Below are 25428 nucleotides of genomic sequence, written 5' to 3'. Positions count from 1 at the left end.
AATTTTATTATTTATTATTTAGTTTTGGGCCAATCATTAATATGGGATAGTGATTTAGATAAATGGAAAACCTTTTTCTTTCCAGTGAAAAAGAAATCATTTAACATTAACTTTAAATTTAATAGTTTAAAAGATAATATCCACCATGGTAAGATATGTCTGTCTCTCTAGGTTTAGGCTCAGAGAAATCTAAGCCCTAAATAGTCTCAGATTGGTTGGTATAGTGGCTGAGACTGTACAAGAACAGGAAGTCAATTCATAGTGAAGGTGCCCTCAGAAACCTCAGCTTGGCTGCAAATTGGTGATCATTCCAGAGCAAAATTAGCAATGGACAAGTTGTCTGGGTTATAGCTGCGAGAACAGTGTCTTTATGGTTAAGAACTGAGAGCCAACACACGACAGAAATATACTTAAAGATATCGCATCTACAAATGTAACTTTGAAAAACTATTTATCCCAGACTGTACTTTTACTGCAAAGTTGTATGGAAGGGGCAATCACTTATGGGGATAAGATGACCTACTTCTGGTCCTTTGTAGGAAAATGCTTAAAAACAAAAATAAAACCCCAAGCCCCAAACCATTCCTATTCAGCAAAGAAAACCTCCAGTCTCTTAAACCCACCCTTGTTACTCATTTGATGTGAAGTAATCTCTCCCAGTACAAAGGTACACCATGTTCTTTGGAACACCAACAATGTCAAACCAGTTTGGAATGGCCAATTGCCAAGGAAAGTAGAATATATTCGATTTGGATACTGGTGCTTGGCCTTTTTACTAGAGACACCAATATGGTGGCCTCCTTAAGTATAAAGTCAACTTTACAATAAACACACTAATGGGTAGTATGCAAGGAGCTAAATATTAGTAAAAGTGTTGCACATAGAACAAAGGGATGTTGACCGGGCTTGTGTTAAGCTGGGTTTATGTACAAGTTCAACCAGAAGGCTAACACAGCATAACAGTGATGATCCAATACTAAAAACTGTATGGTCAGGGGCAGCTGGGTAGCTCAGTGGATTGAGAGCCAGGACTGGAGACGGAAGGTCCTAGGTTCAAATCTGGCCTCAGCCACTTCCTGGCTGTGTGACCCTGGGCGAGTCACTTGACCCCCATTGCCTAGCCCTTACCACTCTTCTGCCTTGGAGCCAATACACAGTATTGACTCCAAGACGGAAGGTAAGGGTTTAAAAAAAAAACTGTATGGTGGCAGCTCATAATTTATGGTATTATGGTGATGGTTCCTTTTTAGGAGCAGCTAGAAAAGGCCCCCCAAAATGGAGTCTAATGGAACACTGTTCTATTTTCCAGCAGGCTGCTGCTAATATATCAATTGTTTGCTTGTTCTTTATATGTTAGAGATGAAAATGAGATATATTAATAAAAATTTTGCCTGTCAACATTAGCTAGATAACCCTAAGAAAAATAAATCGAGATGATTTACTTACTTACTGGGCTTTAAGAGGTACAGCTCACATCCTTGAAGTGTTAATAATCATTGGTTTTTAATGCTGTTAATTTAGTGAGCACATGGCTAATTTTTGCTTGTTCTTCTTAAAGCTGACAAGCATGTTTCTCTGCTGGTATTTTTGTGTAGATCAGAAATAATAGTTTATACCTCATATATATGCTCATGATGTAGATGTGCATGAATAAATGCATGAGTGAAAAAGCATACATTGAGCTTTCCCCATGTCACAGGAACTGGGTTAAGCACTGGAAATACAAAAGTTTAAAAAGCCAGCTAGGCCCCAGACTCAAAAAGCTTCTATTCTAACACAGAAGACAGCACTCAGGGGAGCAGTGGCCACAGAGGTGGGGCTTGTTCTGGAAGGTCACAGGGATGGTGAGAGAAGCCAAAGGGCATTGATGTCCATTCTAGGACCAGCAGGGCTGCCTGACTACTAGTCAATAGACCATGGGAAGGGACAGGTGAATGCCTGGCAGAGGGATGGTGTGGAGAGAAGTGTGGTTGTCAGGGGTTGGAGAATTCTCAGCAGTCAGGGATACAGGAACCAAAAGCAGGAACGGAAGTGGAGGAGGGTGGGATGAGGTGGCATAGGGCAAAGAGCAGGGATGCTTTTAATGAGCCATTGATTTCCTGAGCTATGACTGCTCCAAGTTTCCCACTTTTTTGTACTATGTGGTCAGAACATTTTAATATGAGGAAAGATATACTTTTAATAGCTACATCCAAGGATGACTAAGGCTGTAGTTTACAAACCTTAAAAAACCATAAAAGTTATCACTGAATTAATGCAAGTGCTTCCTAGAGCTGGCCTTGCTTGAGCCTCAGAATCACTATTTGCTGAGATCTTTCAGAGGGGTCCTAAAGAAAAGGAAGTATCATTCAAGCAGAGGTTGAGGATCAGAGGGATGGAGCAAAAAGAAGTCCCTCAAAATATGGAGGATGATCTAAATAAAATTGGCACATATTTGGAAACAAAGAGTAATGAAAATAGTCACATTAGTTGTAATTACTGGCCAAAAAGGTCCTGCAAATAGAGAACAGATTAGGTGGCATTTGACTGCCTCTCCATCATCATCATCATCATCATCATCATCATCATCATCATCATCATCATCATCATCATAATGATGATGATGATGATAGCAGTAGTAGATATATATCTATTAAAACAATAGTGCTTTAAAGTCTACAGAATGCTTACAAATATTAGCTGATCTGATCTTCACAACAACTTAGATAAAGAAACTGAAGCAGATACAAGTCAAGTTGACTAGTCCAGGGTGCATTCATTTAGTAAAAAGTTACAATGGATAAAAAAACATTTAATTAATAGAAAAGCATTCTATGTGTTGTTAAACTAAGATATGCTATCGTTACTGGAGCCATAAGATCTCAGACTCTTAGAGGCCTACAGTTAAGTCATATTGACATTTCAAAATTATCTGAATTGGGGAGTGAGAATATATGAATTTTATTTAGTATCATAATTCACATCAATGAACTTTAGGAATTCTACCTACGTCATTTCATCTAGTGATGTAACTAGACAAAATCTTATAAAAATCAACATTCATCAATTTGGCAACAAAGTTATAATATGCTTCAGTTATGTTTTCCATAGAAAACTTGAAAGTCTTCCACTTTTTCTTTGGGCTCCAATTGCCTTGTCTCTGGTGGTTTCCATTTCCCCAGATCCTTGAGGTTATCAGGCAGGTCCTTTTACCAAGCTAGGATTCATTTTGGATAGCTGCTTCCAAATGGAAGCCTTCCAGGATTCTGGTTTTCTGAGGTACAAGGGAGCTCTAGGTTTTCTCATCAACCCAACTTGGGTTTCATAGAAACTGAGGCGAGCTTTTTTTCATTACTAATGGCAGTTCCCTCCCCTTCAGAATTCCCACAGCCAACAAAAGCTTGTGGAGATTAGAGCAGGATCAAGCCAGTCCTATCTGGCTTGGTCCCAGTCCAGCTAAAGTTTATCACCAGGAGATGCTGAGAGGCTTTTCAGGGTGTGAAGGAATTGGGTCCTTCCTCCCCCACCACCACATGTGTGCCAGGCCTTCACATTCCTGACAACTATTGTAACTCTTTGTAAAGCCCTGCTCATAGAGAGCATGTGGCTACCTTACTATTTTCTAGAAGAAAATTTTAAAGAAAGAAATGGGATAAAATCATACAGATTTGTTTCTTCCTACTTTGTGGCAGTGAGGTAATTAGATGGTACAGTGGATGAGTGCCAGGTCTGAAGTCAACAAGACTCATCTTCCTGAGTTCAAATTTGACCTCAGACATTCACCAGTTGTGTGACCCTGGGTAAGTCACTTAACCCTATTTTCCTTAGTTTCTCATCTGCAAAAATGAGCTGAGAAGGAAATGGCAAATCACTGGAATATCTTTGCCCAAAAAACCCGAAATAGGTTCACAAAGTCAGATGCAACTGAAATGACTGAACAACAACAAAGTCTGGGGGAGAAGGAAGAGAAAGGTAGTTAGGCTGCCTGCTGGTCACTGGTTAAACTGGGTAGATTTTAATTCCCTCAAAAGGATCATAAGATCTTAGGCCTAAGAGGGCTTTAGAGGCCAAGAAAGTTAACCCTCCTTTTTCACAAATGAGACCAAAGGCCAGAGAACTTACGTGACTTGCCCGCTTCCTGGCCCAGAGCAAGTCCTAAATATATGCTTGTAAGCTAACTGGCCTAGAAGTATTCGAGCTGGGATTTCAGCTTGTACCCTTGGAATTCAGGGCGAAGGCTTTCCCATGGTTATAGAATGAAGGCCCTGGCTTTTGGGAGAACCTATGGGTGCTGGAGCAATGGTTGGGGCTAGGCATTGCCACACTCTGCACCACCTTTTGTACACCAAAGTCACTTCATAGGCAGGCAGCAGGAGGCACAACTCTGAGAGTCTGGGCATAAACACAGGCTTCCCGAGTGAAGAATCTCCATGATAGGATGCCCCGAGGCCCAGGCAGCCAGTCTATCCAAAGGGTGGTGATGGTGCGTCTTTAGTTTCTAAATTGAAGACTTTGTTTCAAAATTTGCTTCTGATCTCTTAAGGGGAATGAATGCTGCTTCTTATTAGGTAAGAAATGAAGACGCGTTCATGCTATAAAGACTAAGGTGCTTTTTGGAGTATTTTTCATACTGCGGTAGTATCTTTTTTGCTATGACACTATTCCCCAAGGAAAATACAAGTACTTAAAGATGGTGGCTATTGTTTTGCTCTCAAGCCCCGGGAAATGCTTGGAGCTGTATGAGGCCTGCAATGAAGCTGTCTTTATCTCTGGAATGCCCCTGTTCCTGGAGGCCTTTATCTCTGGGTTCTGAGTGTGTGCCTGGGCACAGTCCATCCGGGCGTCCTAATGCCCCTTCCAAAGATGATTTGCACTTCTTGTCCCCATCCTAACTACTGCCATACAATGTACAACTAAATCTTGTTAGATTAACACAGGCTGATATTGACAGCCCAGTGGGAGCATATTGATTGGGGCCCTTTTCTTGTTATTTGTTATGATTTTTCTTCTCAGTTTCATTTACTGGGCAGACACAGGGGAAGCGATTTCACAGGGAACAATGACAGTGCCTGTCACAAAATGTTCTCAATGTTTTCATTTGTTACTATGGCAGTGACAAAGAGGGTTCCAAATGAAAAGGCAGACCTGCTGTGACAGAGCCCAGCAGGACCACAGGAAGGAATTTTCTTCTGACCTGAGAAATAAGGAAATCGTGTTTAGTTGGAGATCATAGAATTGTCTCCATTTCCCAGGGCCGAGCGCTAGCCCTGGGGCTTCAGAGAGGGAATGGCTAGAAAGGCCCACCAAGATTGGGATTGCTTAGTGAAGATAGACGGAGAGACAAGCCTTAAATAGTTGATTTTCCAAAGAGGGAAAGGGAAGGGGGTGGGGGTGGGGTATAAGTATATATAGAGTGCCTACTAAGCACCTTTACAAACACTAACTCATTTGATTCTCACAACAACCCTGGGAGGGAGGCAGTCAGAGGGTAAATGACTTGTCCATGTCACCCAGCTGATGAGTGTCAGGAGCCACATGTGAGCTTAGGTCTTCCCGACTCCTGGCCCAACACTCAATCCAGTGGGAACGGCGCCTGTAATGGAGAGGGTATCGCAAGGAGTGCCACACTCATTTCTATTCATTTGGAACATTTACTTTTCAACATACATGAAAATTCTTGAAGGGGCAGCCCCCCCCCCCCCCATGTGTTTGGTAGGAGCAAAGCAGGTGAGGATGAGGAGAGAGAGAGGACGTGCGAATGGCTAAGAGGAGGCTGGCTGGTTATTGCAAACTTGGTCCAAATGGATCCTACCCAAACCTTCAGGCTCATAAAAAGTGAAGGTGTGGGGCACATAATAGTAGGATGATCCCATTCAACCACAAGCTCTTAGGGCAGGCAGATGCAGACCGTGTGGGCAGGGGTCTTGTCCAAGGTGTTCCCTGGCCCCCTACCATACCCTTCCTGCCCAGTGGCCTTGGGCTTACCTGCTTCTCTTAGAATCTAAGATCTAAGACTTAGATGCTACAAGACAAAGGTCTGGAAGGATCCCTCAGGGCTACTGTTTAGGAATCTGGAGCTTCCCAGTTATCATAAGTTTCAACTACAAAGAAGTTAGTGTGATTGCAAGAATCTCTGAACCAGATTTTAGATTAATCTAACTCATCAAACCAAAATCTCCCAATAGTCTGTCTTTCCTCCCCCCTCCCCCAAGTGCTTTTTCGAAAACAATTAAGTCTTCCTAAGCATTGCCAATTCTTATTGAGGCTGAAATTTAACCCTTCATGGTAAAGTAAGCACCCAACTATTGTGCTGGAAACAGATGTTCTACCCAAATGACATAATCAAAAGACATCCTCCTCCCTTATTAGCATACTGTTTAATATTCACCACAACCTGTTTTAAAGAACAACAATGTGTTAACATTTAAGCCTGAAGGGATCTGAATACACTATATACTGTATTTGATGCAGCTTGTTTATGCAACATTCTGACAGGTACAATTAATCTCGTGAAAATGACCTGGGTAGAGCATAATAGCAAATTATCTTTAAAGTCATAGCACACATTTTCCCTGTAATAATAAGCACCTCATAAAATCCACGACGACATGAGTGCATGGTGAGAACATTAAAAGTTACTTAAAAGAAGAAATTGAAATTCATTAAATTCATAAATCTTAGTGTGCCATAGAGATGAGGGTTAAAGAAAACATTTAAATTCCAAATAAGTATAAAATAAATGATTCTCTACCTCCAACAAAGGCATCTCCAGCTCCATTGGTGTCAACGATTTCACTCTGATTTTGATCCAAGACAGGGAAAACACAGACTTCATTCTCTGTAATGGAAGCAGAAGAAAAGTTAGCAAATTCTCCAAGTAACACAACCTTCTGGCCAGTGGCAGTTAGAGCTCCTCTAACACACGGGAAATGGTTCAGAGATAGAGCTGTCTGCAGCTTGCCCTTTTCCTGAGAACAAAGGTCAATTCAATTCAATCACCATTTAGAAAGGACCTACTAGGGTGCTAGGTACTACAATATTCACACAAAAATAAAGTCTTTCAGGCAAGAAAGTTACTTTCTCTCAGGGAAGGTGGTAGAGAAAGAGGGAACAACAGAGTACCAAAATATTTTGGGTCAGGAGGGAAAGCACTGCCATCTGAGTGGGGATCAGAACAGGCCTCATTTGGAAGTTGGCTGTTAGCTTGGGCCTTTAGGGATTCTAAGAAGTGGAAGTGAGAAAGAAGATGTGGGACCTGAGGTCATTTATAGAGAATAACAAACAGTGTGTGTGTGTGTGTGTGTGTGTGTGTGTGTGTGTGTGTGTGTGTGTGTCTGGAGGACAAGAGGACATCGAGATTGGCAATATAGATTTGAGTCATCTTCCGAAAAACTTTAAAAATGCCCAGGAGCTTAGGATGCCACTCTGAGGATGAGCCATTCTACCTGGTGAAGAAATGGAAACTCACCATCCCTGTGGGGCCTATCCAGTGTGGACTTGCTTCCATCTTCCCTGAAGCAGCCCCAATACTCCTAGCAGAAAGAGCAATCTTCCTGATTGACCAGAACCTCTATAAACCAATCATTCCTCCCCACTCACTAGATTCTCAAAGGGCAGTCCCAATATGGCTTTGAGGTGGGAGAGAGAGTGTGTGTTGTGTGTCAAATGTGAAGAACACGAAGAAAACCAGTTTGATTACACTGTGGAGCAAAAAAGGGAAGTAAAAGCTGAGAAGTAAAAGCTAGGATAGGACCAGGTTGAGAAAGTCTATGTGTCAGACAGGTTTTATATTTGATCCTAATGGCAATGGGGAGCCATTGGAGTGTACCCACATAAAGGGAGTTACATAATCAGACCTGTGCTTCAGAATAATCACTCTGGTAATAGTAAAGAGGATTGATTAGAACAAGGAGAGATTTTAAGGCAGGGAGACTATTTAGGAAACTCTTGAAATAGTTCAGGCAAGAGAGAGTGAGGATGTGCCTGAACTAAGGTGGTGGCTGTATCTGTGGAGAGGTGACACAAGGTAGAAATGTTTTGGATAGACTTGGCAACTAAAGATTATTGAGGGAGAGAGGGAAAAGTTGAGGATGACTCCCAGTTTGTGACTATAGGTGAATGGAAAGACACTGGTAGCTTCCATAGATTAAAAGGAATTTAGGAAGATTGCTGAGTTTCGGGGGGAAATAGACAAACATGTATAAGACATCCAGGTATTTCTATAGGTACAGTTGGCAGGTGGTAATGCAGTACTAGAAATTAGAAAAGAGTTGATGGCAGGAATATAGATGAGTATCATTTCCAAAGAGATAATTATAGAAACCACAAAATCTGATTTCTCTGAAAGAAGAAGGGTACACCCATGTAGAGGGCACAGGATATAAGGCTGAGAAGAAAGGGTCAAACAGGTAGAAGGAGTAGGTAAGAACTGTCAGGAAAACTCGAGGAAGGGAGGGTGGTCAAGAGTATTAAAATCAGCAGAGGTTAAGAGGGCTTAAAAATGAGAAAATGTCACTGGATTTCACAATTATCAGTCTTAGAACAGTTTCATTTGAGTGGTAAGATTAGGAGGTAGATGGCTGAGAAATGATGGAGAAGTAAGAAAGAAGGGATGCTGAGTGTAGATGGTTACTTTCAAAAGTCTGGCTGTGAAAGAGAAGGAATTTATGGAATAATAGTTGCTCAAAACTATGGCAGGATTTAGTGAAGACTTTTTAAAGATGGGAGACATTTTTAGGTAGCAGGAGTAAAGGAGCCAGTAGATAACAAGAAATCAAAGAAAAGAGAGAAAGAAGAGATGATAGAATGGGCATCACCCAGAGGGAGATACAGGGAATGAGTATATCAAAGACAGAAACAGAAGGGGAAAATTGTGTTTGTACAGGCTCTAAATCTGGTTGCTTTTTAAAAAAATAATTACATCTCTTAGCTCAGGAAATATAAAGTTAAAGCACTGGGAATTTAAAACATACAATTAATAAGGATTAGGTACTTTCTTGCAGGAAAAATATATCCATAAGAAAAGAGAATTAAGGTTTGGTCACACATTTTTTTATCACTGGTGAGTGACTTTTAATGAATAATCTAATCTAGTTTATAGTTTGCAAAAAAAAAAAGACATTCTTTTTAAAAGTTATCTGTCAACTGGTGGAAAAAGAGAATGCTACTACAACTGAACTCATTCTCAGTTTCCTGAATCCTTTAAAATGTGGTAAAAACAAAAGTAATAGCAATGACCTTCTTACCAAAGAGAGTTCCCCATGACTTTGGTTGTCCTTATTACAAGCTAACATAATATTCTAGGCTTGGAATATTCTACTTGCCAGAAGAGTAGAGCTGCTCATGGTGAAACCCTACATTGCCAAAGAACAGGATGATTTTCTTTTTTGGGGTGTGGTAATGTTATAATCATAAATCTGGATCCAGCCTACCACGTTCCAGCTAAATCTAAGAACACAGAAAAGGGTGGCTGTGAATCTGAAGAAAATAGTAACTCATTCTCCCCTTTGCCCCTTGCTTCTAATGGATTCTAAGCTGGGAGTATCAGTGCCCTCAAGCAGAAATATCAGGGAAGGAAGACTAGTCAGATTAAAAGTTTGATATTCATGAAAGGTTCCTTCTCCCTTCTTCTTGTTAGATGTTCAAGGTCCTTCTACTATGTAATGCAAAGCCTTTCACAATCCTCCAGGTTGTTAGCATTCTTTCTTTGTTGAAATTACTTAATACTGGGCAGCTGTGGGGCACAGTGGCTAGAGCACCAGGCCTGGAGCCAGGAAGACCTTGTCTCAGATACTTCCTAGCTCTGTGACTCTTGACAAGTCACTTAATTAACCTTGGAGACCTCAGTTTCCTCATCTGTAAAATGAACTGGAGAAGGAAATGGCAAACTATTCCACTGTCTTTGCTAAGAAAATCCCAAATGGGGTCATGAATAGTTGGACAACAAAAATCCCCCTCCTACATCTAGAACCCCTTTATATTTTGTCTTCTATCATTAGACGATAAGTTCCTTCAAATTATGGATAGTCTTGATTGCTTTATTTGCACTGTCAGTGCTAAACACAGTGCCTGCCACTTATAGGTTCTTAATAAATGCTCTTCTATTTACTTAATCCTGTATTTGTTGTATCCCCTAAATAAATGCCTCTCTACTCCTAGCAAGTAGTAAGGTGCCTTGCACATAAGGGAAAGGGACTGGATTTATGATTTCATTTCACAGGGAACTTTCTGGAAAGGAAATACTTTCTACCAATTCAGGTCAGCATCTTTTCTGCAACTGATAAGTAAGTCTTAGAGTTGTTTAGTATGCTAAGGGTTTAAAAAAATTAAGTGATTTGTGGGTTTGGAACTCAGAAGAGAGATGAAGGCTATAATAGAGATTTGGGAGTCATCTGACTAGAGAAGATGAGAGAAACCATGGGAGCTGCATAATCTCCAAGAGAATGTAGGGAGAGAGAAGAGAAACGCCAGGACAATCAGTCCATAATAAGCACTTATTAAATGCCTATTATGTTCCAGGCAATGTGCTAAGCACTAGGGATTAAAAAAGAAAGTCTTTTACCCTCAGAGAGTCCACAATCTGATGGGGGAGACAACAGGCAAACAAAGCTATAGGGCTTAGTTATGTGAAAACATACCTGAGACAGGGAGACCAATAGGGAAGCCAATCTAGATTTAAAGTGAGGAAGTTCTGAACTAATCTTAGTTAACCTGCCAGGAGAGAAAAGGGATCCAATGGGAGTGTTGTAGAGGTATACTCCACAAAATTTGGCCACTGACTGAATATATGTGGTAAGTGAGAGTGATGACTTGAGAACTGGAAAGAACTGAAAAAGATTTGAGGAAGTTTAGAAGAGGGATGATCTTTTGGGAAGAGTTTTGCTTTAGATATGTTGAGTTTGATATGCGCAGTTCATCCAATAAATGCCTCATTAATATTCCTAAAGTACAACTTCCTTCACCCCTCAGAAAAAAGTCTCCTCCACCCCTATTTCTTATGGAATTAAGCTCAAACTCCTCAGCCTAGAACTCATCAGTGATATGGCCCACATCAAACTGGATTTATTTAATTCTATTTTTCCTAAATGTGTGTTACACTTTTAATATCTTTGTTCTTGGAATGAGTTTTCCTCTCATATTAGCCTGTCTAAAGCCTGTCCATTTTCCCTAGTCCAGTTCAAATGTCAGCTCCAGCATGAAGCATTCTTTCCTCATTCTTTCAACCAGAGGTGATCTCTCTTTCCTCTAATGCCCAAACTACTATGTGCTTCTCTTATTTCATCATATTCTGCTCAGAATTACATTAACTAGTTTCTTTTCTCATACTAGACTATAAGCTCCTTCAGGGCTACACTGAGTATCTTATACATCTTTGAATTTCTCACAGCACAGCGTTTTACAATTCAATTCAGTTCAACATTTATTTAATACCTGTAAGGCACTGGGTTAGGTGCTGGGGATAGAGAGATAAAATCTCTTCCCACAGTGAGCTTATATTCTATTCTTAACAGGTGCTCAACTAATATTGAACTGAGTATGGAGGATGGAGTAGAAGAGCAAAAAATTACTCTAAGGTTTTCTGTATGAGATGACTACAGTTTGATGTTGCTACTTCTGAAAAGGTAGTTTATAGAAAAGGAATTCTAGTTAAAAGTTCTGAATGACATTATATTCCCCTTTCCTGGTTCCAGTTTCTGATCAAGTTTACTCAAAGATAATGCTATGTATTTATTACCTGTTCCTTTTCCTGGAAAGAACACTGCATATACTTTTAGGCATAGTTGTTGGTGTTGCTTGGTTTTGCTTAAGTATTTTTCTTTAATAAAGGAGAAAACTCTCTTGTTTGGGTTAGTCATGTATGATATATGGAGAGATCAGTATGATGTCTAGAAAAAGGTTATCAATAAGGCACGAATAAAAAAGTTATGTATTCACAACCCTCATCACTACCATATCCTGAAAAATAATCATAGTTATCGTAGTTTAAACCACCTCAAGAGGTAATGTTCAGATAACATAGTCCCATGAAAGCTAAAGGCCACCTACGCCTCCTAACCCCCAATGTTTACCATAGATCCTTACTAAGCTTAGGCTTTGTTAAAGCAATCCTAGCTGAAGTCTCCTTTCTCTGGAGAAGTGAATGTTGCTTTAAGTGGTGTATGTATACTAGAGTGCCAGGGAAACGAATCTCTCAAACCCAACCCTGAAAAGCAATGGAGCAAGTAGGCCAAGGGTCCTGGATGTCATTGACCTTGCTGTTTCAGAGCCAGCTGGGATTTTATGTATCGTTCTGAAAGTTTATGCAAGAATGAATCATTATGTAAGTATTTAAAAAATCGGACAGCAGCTCTTTTGGGCAGGAAATCCACTTTGCTGCTATTTTTAGATAACAAATATTTTCAAAGTGAATAAATTCCAGCACAGTACACTCTTCCATGGAAACATTTCTAGATGCAACTGCGCTAAACATACACATTCTGAACAATATATTGCTGATTTCATAGGAGACTTACAGCATGACAGCTTCTCAGCAGTTTATCATATCTAGGAGAAAATTTGTATGACTCCAGAGGAGCTGGAGACAGCCCTTCCTGAACTTCCATTCTAGTCTTCAAAGCCTCTATTGCAGAAGAGAGTGGCTGTCAGTTGAGCTGTGCTGATACAACTGGGGGTGGTCTCTCTTCATTGCTGGGAAATAAGAGATCTGGGTTCCATTTCTAGCTTTCCTGTCAGTGAATTATCTGTATGACCTTGCCATTTAATTTCTCTCAATATTAGGCTTCTTCCTGTGTAAAATATTTGTAAAATAAGGGGGTTAGAACATCTTTAAGGCCCCTTCTATCTCCTACATCAAATTTGTTTGATGAGAAAGCAGATGTCATACAGTTCTCCCTACCCTCTGTCTATGACCTTCGTTTTACATAAATTATCTCATCTTTAAAACAACTTTGTGGATGGAAATGTCAAATATGATTATACCCACTTTATGGATAGGGAAATTAAGTCTCAGGAAAATTAAATGACTAAAGGTCATCAAGATAGCAAATGGAAAAGAAGGAACTTGAACTCTAGTTTCAAGGGTTGGAAGAATGGGAGAAACTGATTGCTTTATTATTTCTCCTTTTCTTCCTCCATCTCTCCTTGCCTTCTGCTTCTCCTTCTCTCTCTTCCTCTCAGCAACATAGCCCCTTCCTAATGACTAACCTGATACCACTGAACCTTTCCTTGTTACATAAAAGTAATCAAAATAAACTAACACTATTAGCCATCTCTGAAAATGCCCGCCCCATTTAGCACTTCTCTGTTGAGAAGTGGAAGACATTTTTTATCATTGGTCTGCTGAGGTCACAACTGATTACTGTCATGATCAGAGTTCTGAAGTCTTTTAATGTTTTCCTTTTTGTGCGTGTGAGGGATCACATTTAAAAAGGGCAAATCTTTGCTATTTTCTCAACCACAGGTGTTTACAAATTCATTTTTGGTTCTCAGGTTTCAATCAGAAGAATGATGAGTCAGGAGAGGGAAGGCTTACAAACAGATAATGACTCAATGACCTTTTATAAGCACTGTAAGAAGTCATTTCCCAACCCTGAATGTGTCTCTACTGGGGAAATGGTCACTTACTCCAAAGCAAAGATTTAATTTCTGATCAAAGTAGGAAGTCTACTTTTTAACATTTTCAATGTGAAAAGTGAAGTTTAGCCGTGCTGTATTGTCTTCTGGTCCTTAAAACTGGAATTAGGGGAAGTAGGTAGCTAGGGAGCCATAGGTTTCAGAAAATGAGGAAAGGGAGATGAAATTTGGTTAAGTCTATTACTGTTTTCTTTTTCTTTTTTGAGATTGGATTTCCTTATTTTAACTAGGCTGGAAGAAAAGGAGCCTCTTACAGACCCTAATTCCCCTGTTGCTCAGTACCGAAGCTTTAACCTTCTCTGTTTCTGACCTGGGCTAGTTCATCCTTTATCTACTAATCTTAAGAACTTACCATATTGGTGTTACACTAAATCACACAGATACTTAATTGCTCTTAGTGCCACTGTAGCTCACAATTCATGAGTTTAAGTGCTCCAGTAGTAGGGATTATGGGCATTCACTACCACATCAAGAAGCTCTACTGGTTTCAAGTGGTCATTGTTTGTGGCCAAGTCAAGCAGTCTTCTCCAAATGGGCACCCTAAATCTTATGTCGACAAATCTGATGGCTCAACAGTGGAACATTCCAGTTTCCAACCTTCTGTGGAGACCACTCCCCTCATTAAATCCACCACCATCTATACCCTACTTTTCTCTTCCTTCACATTGCTGTTTTGTGAAAGGATCTCTTACTTGAACATGACCATATTCATTCATGATGTGACAGCTATGGGTTTTTGCAATAGCCACAAAGTTCTCCTTTATACTCAAAGATGCTGCTGCTGTTGCTGCTACTATTTCCAGTGCTGGACTTCCTGCTATTAAGCAGCATTCCTGCTTGAGTTATTCATAGTGGGGATGGTAAATGAGTTAGAACTTGTATTGAAAAAAGGGCCGTTAGACACCAGGGGGCTAACATGGCTCCTTCTTTATGGAGCGGATGGGACCTTAGAGCAAGAAGGCACTGCAGTAAATCCTCATCTGTTTGGTATGCTTGCATGGTTGTAAAACTTTGCCCTCAACTTGCTGAAAGCTCCAGTTTGTTTGTAGGCAGAATCTTCCTGGAGGTGATGCCTTAGAACAACCCTGGCAGAAATGTAATATTTCTCTTTGTTCTGCATTATGCAATGAAATCAAAGTTCTTCAACCAAAAGAGCCAATTTCATCAGGCTCCTTGATATAATCAAACACTGATGGTAGTTATGAGTACTATAGATTGTCCAATAAACTAAATTGGATTCACAAACTACTTGTCTACTTGGAGTACAGTAATAAACACCAGCAAACAACCATTACATCCAATTAGGCTGAGCACTTGTCTTTGCTGGGTCATTTACCAATCTCTCTTGCTCTTAAAAGTAGATTAAATGTGTAAACTTACAGTTAATTACCTGTAACAAAACTCTTAAGTACAACACTTCATGTTGCTTTTAAAGCTTGGTTGTGCTCCTCAGCATGCTTTGTAAATAGAGTCAAGCCTCAGAATCAGGTTAAAAAAGAGTCTTAGAAATTAACAGTTTGAGGATTACACAGGAGCTGAGATAGGTACTTTGGAGTTATGTTCTAATGAGATTTATCAGAGGTTTAGTAAAACCCCCAAAAGAATCACGTATCCCAGAATAGGGATTTAACCCCTAACAAGCTGTAGCAGTTAGCACACCTGGCAAGAGAAATGCTAAGAAGCCCCAGTTTGCAGCTTGCTTTTGAAAAGACAAAGATGTTCTGAGTGTTCTTCAGCATTTGTGGGCTTAAAAGTATTCTATAGAGGCAATGAAAGCCTCTGGCAAAAGCTGGTGCTTCATTTTCCCTCCATTCTCAATGTTCTCTCAACCTTAGAATGGATTGGATTAGGGAAGATTTTGGATGTAAGAAATTCGATGGGAATTATATATTCTGTGGAAGGGGAAAACTACTATTAGAATCCATTAACAGAAACTCTTTTTCTCTCCATCACAGTAGCCCTCAATCAAGACCCAACAGTTCCAAGGTCTAGTCAGGTTAGGCTAGAACCTGTACCTAACCCAAGCAAAGCCCAGGCAAAGCCCATGACTGTTCACGTCTCTGGCTTTCATCATCAAACGACATGATATGACAAGCAGCTGACTATGTTACTACATATGTATTTTTAAAGGCATTTCCATTAGCTCAGGTACAGAATTCTCTATCAGTCTTTCCCAGTGAATACAATAAGAACTCCAGCAGCTTGCTAAAGAACAGATCTACTCTCTGTCCCTTGTCACTTACTGATAAAACTTTAATAATACTTGGCATTCACATAGTGCCTTTCATCTCAGTGTTGCAGAAGGGCCAAGGTCAAGCACATTGAAAGCATCTGAGAAGAATACCCAAGATGAGCCATATACCCCAGAGAATGTTCTTCTCACAAGTCAGAAATACAAGCAGAAAACAGATTCAAGCAGTGATTTGGGGATCTTTAAGTTTCTGCTAGACCTGAAGTGGTCCCTCTTCATATTGAGGTCAGGAATAATTTTATTTTTAGGGCCACAAATCTACAGTTAAGAATCCAGATAATGTGAAGACCTGTATTCAGATTTTTCATGCTGGATTGGTCCAGGGATCCTTTAGCTGGTGTTAAGAGCCTCAGAAAATCATTCTGCTTCATACCTAGTCTAAACGAAAAGCTGAAGAGGAAAAGAAACCCCTGAGCTTGAATTTATAGACCATTAAGAAGAGAAGGAAATTGATATGACTTCACTAAAGAGCCCTGTCTCTGTGTGTGAGAGACAGAGAAAAATAGAGGCAGCACAGAGAAACAGACAGGGGCAGACTGAGACAGAGACACACATAAACATGAGTCAGATGCTTTACATTTCAAACTGCCCTAAATTTCAATAGACAAGTTTCTCTCAGCTGAGTGGAGTGAGTCTCATTATTTGTGTCCTGGGATGCCTCCTCTGGGGCCCTGGCCCATATGCTAGAAACTTTAGGGAGAGGCCCAGCTCTGAGTCATTGTGCCCACCAGAGCTGGGAGGCAGCATTAGGAACCAAGGTTAGGTCTGAATCAAAGGAGAAGGAGCAGTGAACCAAAAAACCCTAAAAACCAAATATGGTTAGGACTCATAGGCAAGAGAAGGAAAGTTCATTGCCATGGCTGGAAAAAAGGGATTTCTTCTCTGTGACAAAAATTACATAATCAAAATGGGAGAACTAGTTGTGCTGAGCCATAAAATTCTAGAGTTGTGAAAACATTTCCTTTGTGCAGAAAAATGCACTTCAAAATGCAATTGTGTCTGACTTTTAAGGCAACTGATGAACCAAATTCAGAAATATTAACTTGTAAATCTAATTGGGATAATTATTTGTTTTAGAATTTTTATGTTCCAGAGGTCTTGAGACATCTCTGTGTTCTTTTAAATAGCAAGCCATCCTGACACATTAAAAACATTATTTACTTTAAAAAAATTTGTTAGACAACTTTTTTTCAGATGGCAGTTTTTTGGGGGCATAAAGCAGGATGCCTGTACTACTTTCTGCAGCGTTCTCAGTCTGGTCTATCTTGGTTATTTGTATGTGTCCAGCCAGAAGCTCTGTAAAAAGCAAATACATATTCAAAGGCAGTGAGACTGGTGGGTTAGGATACAAAGATAAAAAGCTACCAATAGGAAAGATGACCAGATATTTAAAAGTATGTGTTCTTACAAAATATAGTACCCATTCCTATTAAAAACACTAGAAAGCATAGGAATAAGTGGAGCTTTCCTTATTAAGATATGTTGTCTCTATCTAAAATCATCTACAAACATCTTTAATGCAGACAAGCTAGAAGCCTTTACAGTAAGATCACGGTGAAGCAAGGATGCCCACTATTACCACTATTATGTAATATTATACTAAAAATGCTAGTTATAGCATAAGAGAAGAAAAAAATGGAAGGAATTAGACGGCAACAAAGAAATAAAACTATTACTTTTCATATATGATGGCATACGTAGAGAATCTTAGGTAAACAACTAAAAATTTAGTTAAAATAATCAATACCTTTAGCAAAGTTGCAAGACAGAAAATAAACACATACAAATCACCAGCATGTCTATATTTCATCAATAAAACCCTGCAAGAAGAGTAGTAAGAGAGTTCATTTAAAAAACTATAGACTATATAAAATAGCTTGGAGTTTATCTTCCAAAACAAACCCAGGAGTATATGAACATTATTACAAAACCCTTTTTGCACAACACAACTTAAGTAAAATCTAAACAATTAGAAAATTATTAATTGCTCATGGATAGGTTGAGCCAATATATTAAAAATGACCATTTTCCCTAAAATTATTCTACTTATTCAATGCCATACCAATCAAACTGCTCAAAAATTATTTTATAGATCTACATAAAAAAAATTAGTAAAGTTCATCTGGAAGAACAAAAGTCAAGAATATCAAGGAAATCAATGAAAAAAAATGTGAAGGAAAGTGGCCCAGCAGTACCAGATGTCAAGCTATATTACAAAATAGTAATCATCAAAAAATAAACTGGCTAAGAAATGGAGTGGTAGGATCATTGGAATTGACAGAAACATAATACCTAGCAATAAATGAACACAATAATTTCATGTTTAATAAACCTAAAGATCTAAGCTTTTTGGACAAGAACTCACTATTTGACTTTTTGTCAAAACTGGAAAATGGTATGGTAGAGACACCTTATACCAAGAGAAGATCAACATGGATACATGATTTAGATACATAAGCAAATTAGGGGGGCATGGAATAGTTTACCTTGTCAGATCTATCGATAAGGGAAGAATTTATGACCAAATAAGAGAGAGCATTAAAGGATATAAAATGGATAACTTTGATTATATTAAGTTAAAAAGGTTTTGTGCAAATAATATCAATGGAACCAAGATTTGAAGGAAAGCTGTGAAAAAAATTTTATAGCAAGTATATCTGATAAAGGTCTCATTTCTCAAATATATTGAAAATGGAGTCAAATTTATAAAATATAAGTTATTCTCCAATTGATAAATCATCAAAAGGATATCAACTGGCTGTCTTCAGATAAGGAAAACAAAGCTATCTATAGTAATTTGAGAAAATGATCTAAATCATTCCTGATTAGATAAATTCAAATTAAATGAACAACTCTAAGGTACTACTTTATGCCGATCAGATTGGCTAATATGACAGAAGAGGAAAATGAGAAATGTGGGAGGAAATATGGAAAAATTGAGACACTAATGCACTATTGGTGGAGTCGGGATCTGATCCAACCATTCTAGAGAGGAATTTGGAAGTATGCCCAAAGGACTCTAAAACTGTGCATACTCTTTGATTCAGCAAAACCACTTACCAGGTCTATATCCCCAAAAGATTTTTTTAAAAGGGAAAAGAACCTACTTATACAAAAATATTTATGGCAGCTCTTTTGTAGAACCAAAGACTTAGAAATTGAGGGTATATCAATTGGGGAATGGCTGAATAAGTTGTAGCCTATGATTGTAATGGAATACCATTGTGCTAGGAGAAATGAAAAACAGAGTGATTTCAGAAAAACCAGAAAAGATTTACATGAATGGATGCAAAGTGAAGTGAAGAGAACCAGAAGAACACTGTACACAGTAATAGCAATAGTTTGAGGAACAAATGTGAATGAGCTAGCTATTCTCAGCAACACAGTGATCTAAGACAATCTCAAAAGATAATGAGAAAAAATGGTATCTGCCTCCAGAGAAAGAACTGATGGAGTATGAATGCCAATCAAAACATACTATGGTTCACTTTTTTATCCTACTTTTTCATCTTTTTATTTAAGATCTCTTCTACAAAATATATGGAAAAATGTTTTACATGATTGCACATGTAAAATCTATATCAGATTGCTTAACACCTCAGGGAGGGGTAGAAGAGACAATTTGGAAGTTTAAAAAAAAAGCATGTTAAAAATTGTTTATGTAATGGGGGGAAATTTTTATTTAAAGGATATAGTCTTATTTAACATAATATTTGAAAATCTGGGTGCCCCCAAAGCAGAAATTTTTTTTGACTTTTTAAACATTATTTTATTTGGTTATTTACAAACATTATTCATTGGAAACAATGATCATTATCTTTTCCTCCCCCGCCCCCCTCCCACCACTTCTCCCATAGCCCGCACACAATTCCACTGGGTTTCACATGTGTTCTTGATTCGAACCCATTTCCATGTTGTTGGTATTTGCACTAGAGTGTTCATTTAGAGTCTCTCCTCAGTCATTTCCTCTCAGCCCCTGTAGTCAAGCAGTTGCTTTTCATCAGTGTTTCTATTCCCACAGTTTATCCTCTGCTTGTGGATAGTGTTATTTAGATTCCTACAGATTGTTCAGGATCACTGCATTGTCACTAATGGAGAAGTCCATCACCTTCATTGTACCACAGTGTATCAGTCTCTGTGTACAATGTTCTCCTGGTTCTGCTTCTCTCACTCTGCATCACTTCCTGGAGGTCGTTCCAGTCTCCATGGAATTCCTCCACTTTATTATTCCTTTTAGCACAATAGTATTCCATCAACAACATATACCACAGTTTGTTCAGCCATTCCCCAATTGAAGGGCATTCCCTCATTTTCCAATTTTTTTTGCCACCACAAAGAGTGCAGCTATGAATATTCTTGTACAAGTCTTTTTCCTTATTGTCTCTTTGGGGTACAAACCCAGTAGTGCTATAGCTGGACCAAAGCAGAAATTTGGCCAGCTCTTAGCACAGTGCATGATACTGTAGTAGGCATTTAATAAACTTTTATTCATTGCTTTGCTTACTTTATTGAAGTGAATATAAATATAAGTTTACAATGTATATATTGCTCATTCTTTTAGGAAAGGATCCTTTCTGAGTAGGAGGGAGGAGAAATTTCTATTCAGAAATGAAAGTGACAAAATCAAAAGCAATAAATCAAGAAAAAACTGCAAGTACCTCTTTTTCTACCCCACCTCTCAAAGACATAATGCTTAAAGGGAATCAGGGCTCAATTATTCCAATTTCCGTATTGTACAGCTAAGTAAACAGAGACTTGGAGAGGTTGTAACATACCCAAGTGGTAAGTAAGATGTGGAGTGGAGCAGAGACCTGAAACTTTGCCATTCCAGAGTTGTCCTGTTTCAGCACAGGGTCTACTGGTCATGGGCTTTAGAGCAGGCTAGAGCCCTCTGGCTGAGTTACTAGGGAAAAGACAAGCTAGCTAAAAATGCCTGACTGTCAAAAGCTAGAAAAGACAATAAAAACTGAAGAATCTCTATTCCTAACAGGACAATATAAGAGGAATTATAATTATGGAAGCCATAGTACTCTCTCCCAGACCAAAAGATCTCCTTGCAGGTAAGCAGTTAACTTCTTCCCCAGGCTAGGACTTGCATCCCATTGCAGAATTTTTTTCCAACATTGTAATCAATGTTTGTAGTCTTATATAGTTTTATACCTAGGGAATTGAGAAATCAAGTAATTTGTACATAATCAAAGAGTTAGTACATTTCAGAGGGCAAGCCTCAGGTCTTCCTTCCTGACTCCAAGGCAAGCCAAAGCAGCTAATATTTCAAAGGAAAAAAAGCAGCTAATATTGAGGGCTTATATCCCAAAGAAAATAAATCTAGAAATGACAAAGAGAAGAGAAATATTTTTGAAAAGAAAAATGAACCCTCCTCCCCCAAGAACTCCCTACTCTTCTATCCTCTCATCAAATCAAATGAACAAACATATCTTATATATGTTTGAATGTAAAACACTGCTCTTGGAACTAGAGAAAACAGGGCAGAAAAGAACTAAAGAACTAGACACAGAGTCTCCAGATCAGCATATATAAAAAGCAGCTGCATGAAGTAGATAGACAGCAACTCAGCATCAGGAAGGCCAATGTTTGACCAAGGGCAAATCAATTAACCTCTCAATGCCCTTAGGCAAAGATCTTAAGCCTACAAATTATAGAACACTTGCCAGTTTGGGTTAGTAGGGGAGTTTTCTTTATTAGGAGTTTCCTTTATTAATAAAATAAAGCATCTACTCTTAAAAAAACCCCAACCACCTGTGAAATAATTTCTTTTGCTTTGTTTTCCAAGCATGGGCAGGTAGGTTAACATTCCATTTAACTAGGCAGCTAAGACTGGACCATGGTGGAAAGGGGGATGGAGTATCAAGGAGCAAGGATGGAGTAGGTATGTGTGTAGTTTTTTCTTTTCTTTTTTTTTAAACCCTTACTTTCTCTCTTAAGAATTAATACTGTGGGGGCAGCTAGGTAGCTCAGTGGATTGAGAGCCAGGCCTAGAGATGGGAGGTCCTGGGTTCAAATTTGACCTCATATACTTCCTAGCTGTGTGACCCTGGGCAAGTCACTTAACCCCCATTGCCTACTCCTTACCATTCTTCTGCCGTGGAGCCAATACACAGTAGTGACTCCAAGATGGAAGGTAAGGGTTTGAAAAAAAAAAAGAATTAATACCATGTATTTGTTTCAAGGCAAAAGAGCAGTAAGGGCTAAGCAATGGGAGTTAAGTGACTTGTGCATGATCACACAGCCAGGAAGTATGTGAGATTTGAATTCAGGACCTGTCACATCTAGGACTGGCTCTCAAATCCACTGAGCCACCTAGATGCTCCCTATGTGTATAGTTCTAATGGAATGGCTAAAGAGTGAAATAATATTTATACATAAAAATGTATCTTTTTTTCTTGAAACAACTTCATGGGGTATGTTCCATAAACACTATCACTTCATTTTCCAGATGAGGAAACTGAGGTTAAATAATTTGTCCAAGTTTGTACAACTACTGGGGTCCGAGTTGGAAATGGCCACCAGTCCTTTCCTCCCTTCTAGCCCATCACAAAGCACCAAGAAGGCCCCTTTATCTATCTATCTATCTATCTATCTATCTATCTATCTATCTATCTATCTATCTATCTATCTATCTATCTATCTGGATATAGATGTATAGATATACAATAACTCAAAGCAAAATTTAAAAAAAATTACCTTAATAGAAATTTTTGTACTGGGCCTGAATTGTCCTCCTGTCAATATTCACAAGGAAGTGACACAGTTGTCACTGTCAACCCTCATTCTGAAGTTGCTGAATATAAGCTGGCAGCAGAGAACAGTGCCCTGGCTGAGTGAGAATGGGATTTGGAGGGAGGGAGGGAAGAAGCTGCATCCAACTGCCCTTAGCAGGCTTCAGTATGTCAGGATTTTTTTGGGATGGGCGGGTCTCAATATCTGGGATGCAAGGGGACAACTTAGGAGGTATCAAGTCCTTGCTGGGTACTCTATCTGCGTGCTCTACTCAATAAGCCAACAATTATGCTTTCATCTATGATACTATATATATTTTTTAACATTATTTTATTTGGTCGTTTTCATACATTATTCACTGGAAACAAAGATCATTTTCTTTTCCTCCCATCCCCCCCCCCCCCCCCCCCCCGCCTTTCCCTCATCTATGATGCTATATTTGGAAAGAGCCTTGGATTTGGATTTGGATTTGGAGGACCTGGAATCAAATTAATGCTTTACTACTTGCTATATCTGTGTGACCAAAGGCAAATCACTCAGCTTTTCCAGGCTCAGCCTCTTTAGCTATAAAATGAAGGAATTAGACTAGATGATGGTGTCCTTCATTTCTCTGCTCAATGAAGTTCAGTTTTAATTGCCTCTAGGAACAAAATATAAACTCTTGTTTGGTGTTTGGAGATCTTAAAACTGGTCCCTAATTAGTCTTTCAAGGTTCATTATATTTCTTGTACTCCTTGGTTCAGCCAAACCTCTATTCCTCCTGTATGACCTTCCATCTTTCCTCTTTCTCTGACTTTGTACTGGCCATATTTCAGGCCTGGAATGCACTTCTTTTTTTCCTTCCTTTCACAGAATCCCTTCATGATCTGTTTAAGTACCACCACTTTCTTCATGAAGCCTTTCCCTGACCTTCTCAGTAGCTTATATTTACTTTGAATATTTTTATGTAGATATGTATTATTTCTTCTATAAGAATAGAGACTTTCATTTTTCTATTTATATCATTAGTACCTAGAATAATGCTTGGCACACAATAGTCACTTAATAGATGCTAATTTATTAATTTACTTTTAAGATGCCTTATGACCTAGGCAGGAAGATTAAAGAGCCATCATTATTTCTACAGTGGCTCTTTGGTTGTGGTAGCATTGGGGATAAATTTCCTTTTCTGGTTAGTCTGTGATGGAGAAAGATGTCTTTCCTGAACATGAATTTATAAAACTTTTCCTCAAGGTTCTCTTTGAATGTCTAATCCTTCTAATGACCAACTACCTCCTATAGAGGATGGATTCAAGATGCAGAATGAGACATATTTTTGGACATGGCCAGTGAAGGAATTTGTTTTGCTTGACTATCCTTATGTTAGAAGGGTTTGATTTTTATTTTTTCCTCTTCAATTAGGGCAATATAATATAACAAGGCAATGCTTATTAATTTAAAAATAAGATTAAATAAAAAGACAATGTATAGCATTACTATTTTAGGTACATAGGAAGCACCCAATAAATGGTAACTATCTACTGCCTTCATTTATTTATTCATTTATTAATTCACTAATCTATTTGTTTTATATTTTTTGTTGCCATTATAAACAGTAAATTATGATCAAGAAAAGGAGGAGCTATGCTCTGGTGAGTATAGATCTGAAAAAGCCAAGTATGTTAGTATCTGAAGGGAAGGAAATTGTACTGTTAACAGTAGAGCCTAGTTCTAAAGCTGAGAGTCCTAGTATTCGATTTGTGTTCTACTTTAGAAGCATTAAAACATGATGAATACAGGAGATAGCACACCTAGGTGTCCTCTGCTCTGACATACTTAGCTGCTTTGGTTTAAACAAAAGCCAAATGTGGAATAGCCTTCAGGCCCTAGATGAACAGCATGGCACAGGCCTGTGCTGGCAAACGTATGGCATGTGTGCTGGAGGGAAGGAAGACATTCCTCCCATCCCTGCCTCTCTGCCTGGCAGTCCAGTGGGCCCTTCCTCCCTCCCCTGCCTGGGGTAATGCAGGTGGCTCACATGCAGTATGTTGGTTGCTGTTTGGGCACTCAGTCTCTAAAAGTTTCACCATCACTGTGCTAGGCAGTTTCAGGATATCTAAGTCATCAAGATGACCTACAGCAGAGATAGAGAACTTTTTAGAGACCAAGTGCCCAGACTGCAACCCACATGCCACATATGAGTCACCTGCATCACTCCAGACAGGGGAGGGAGGAAGGGCTGCTAGGCAGAGGGGAGGGTCATATGAAAAATGTCCTCAGGTGCCTCTGGAGAGGGTGAGCAGCCCCCTCCAGCACCTGTGCCATAGGTTTGCCAACATGGGCCTAGAGCACCTGGATATGAGATAGTTTCATCCATGACATTCCCATGGCTCAGAAGTTATTCTGAATACTAGGACTTTTATTCTGAGGATATACAGGAATAAGGAAGTAGTCAATCATCTGGTGTTGAAAGGGGGATAATTTTGGTTTAATACTTATCTTAATAACTACCTATTGCTTGATTAGCTATTTCTAACCTGAGGATATTTTGGGAAGTTTTTATTTCCTCTCATACCTTTTTCTCAAATCTCTTTTAGGTCAGCTCATCCTGAACAGGACATTATATGCATTAAAAAATATAAAGATGGCTTATTTCTAAGTGTATTTTTTGAAGAGCACATCAGATTTTATATAGAAGAAAGTAAAATTGGAGGAAAACTCAAGATTGGAAAGCTTTTCCTAGATTAGTTGCTGATTGTCCTTTGATAATTAATTATATAAACCTATGATCCTTTTAGGATGACCTAATTAGTATAAAATGATTTTACTTAATTACGGTTGTAAAT

General features: G+C 38.9%; 1 protein-coding gene and 1 long non-coding RNA gene across 3 annotated transcripts in view; one reads left to right on the top strand and one right to left on the bottom strand.

Annotated features, from left to right (window-relative positions):
- The window catches only part of ADK (adenosine kinase), a 645392-nt gene that overhangs the window by 12580 nt on the left and 607384 nt on the right, over positions 1-25428 (bottom strand). For both annotated transcript variants that reach the window (XM_007478433.2, XM_007478434.3), the window contains exon 10: positions 6731-6817. In XM_007478433.2, coding sequence (XP_007478495.2) covers positions 6731-6817 — 87 coding nt within the window. The remainder of the gene's footprint in view (positions 1-6730; positions 6818-25428) is intronic.
- LOC130457564 (uncharacterized) lies at positions 20931-25234 on the top strand. Its single transcript, XR_008916880.1, has 3 exons — positions 20931-21752; positions 24199-24234; positions 25180-25234. It is a non-coding gene; the product is annotated as an uncharacterized LOC130457564 (long non-coding RNA).

The sequence above is a fragment of the Monodelphis domestica genome, chromosome 1 (assembly GCF_027887165.1).
Source record: "Monodelphis domestica isolate mMonDom1 chromosome 1, mMonDom1.pri, whole genome shotgun sequence".
Lineage (NCBI taxonomy): Eukaryota > Metazoa > Chordata > Mammalia > Didelphimorphia > Didelphidae > Monodelphis > Monodelphis domestica.
The sequence above is the reverse complement of the archived record's forward strand: the minus strand, read 5'-3'. Positions and strand labels throughout refer to the sequence as shown.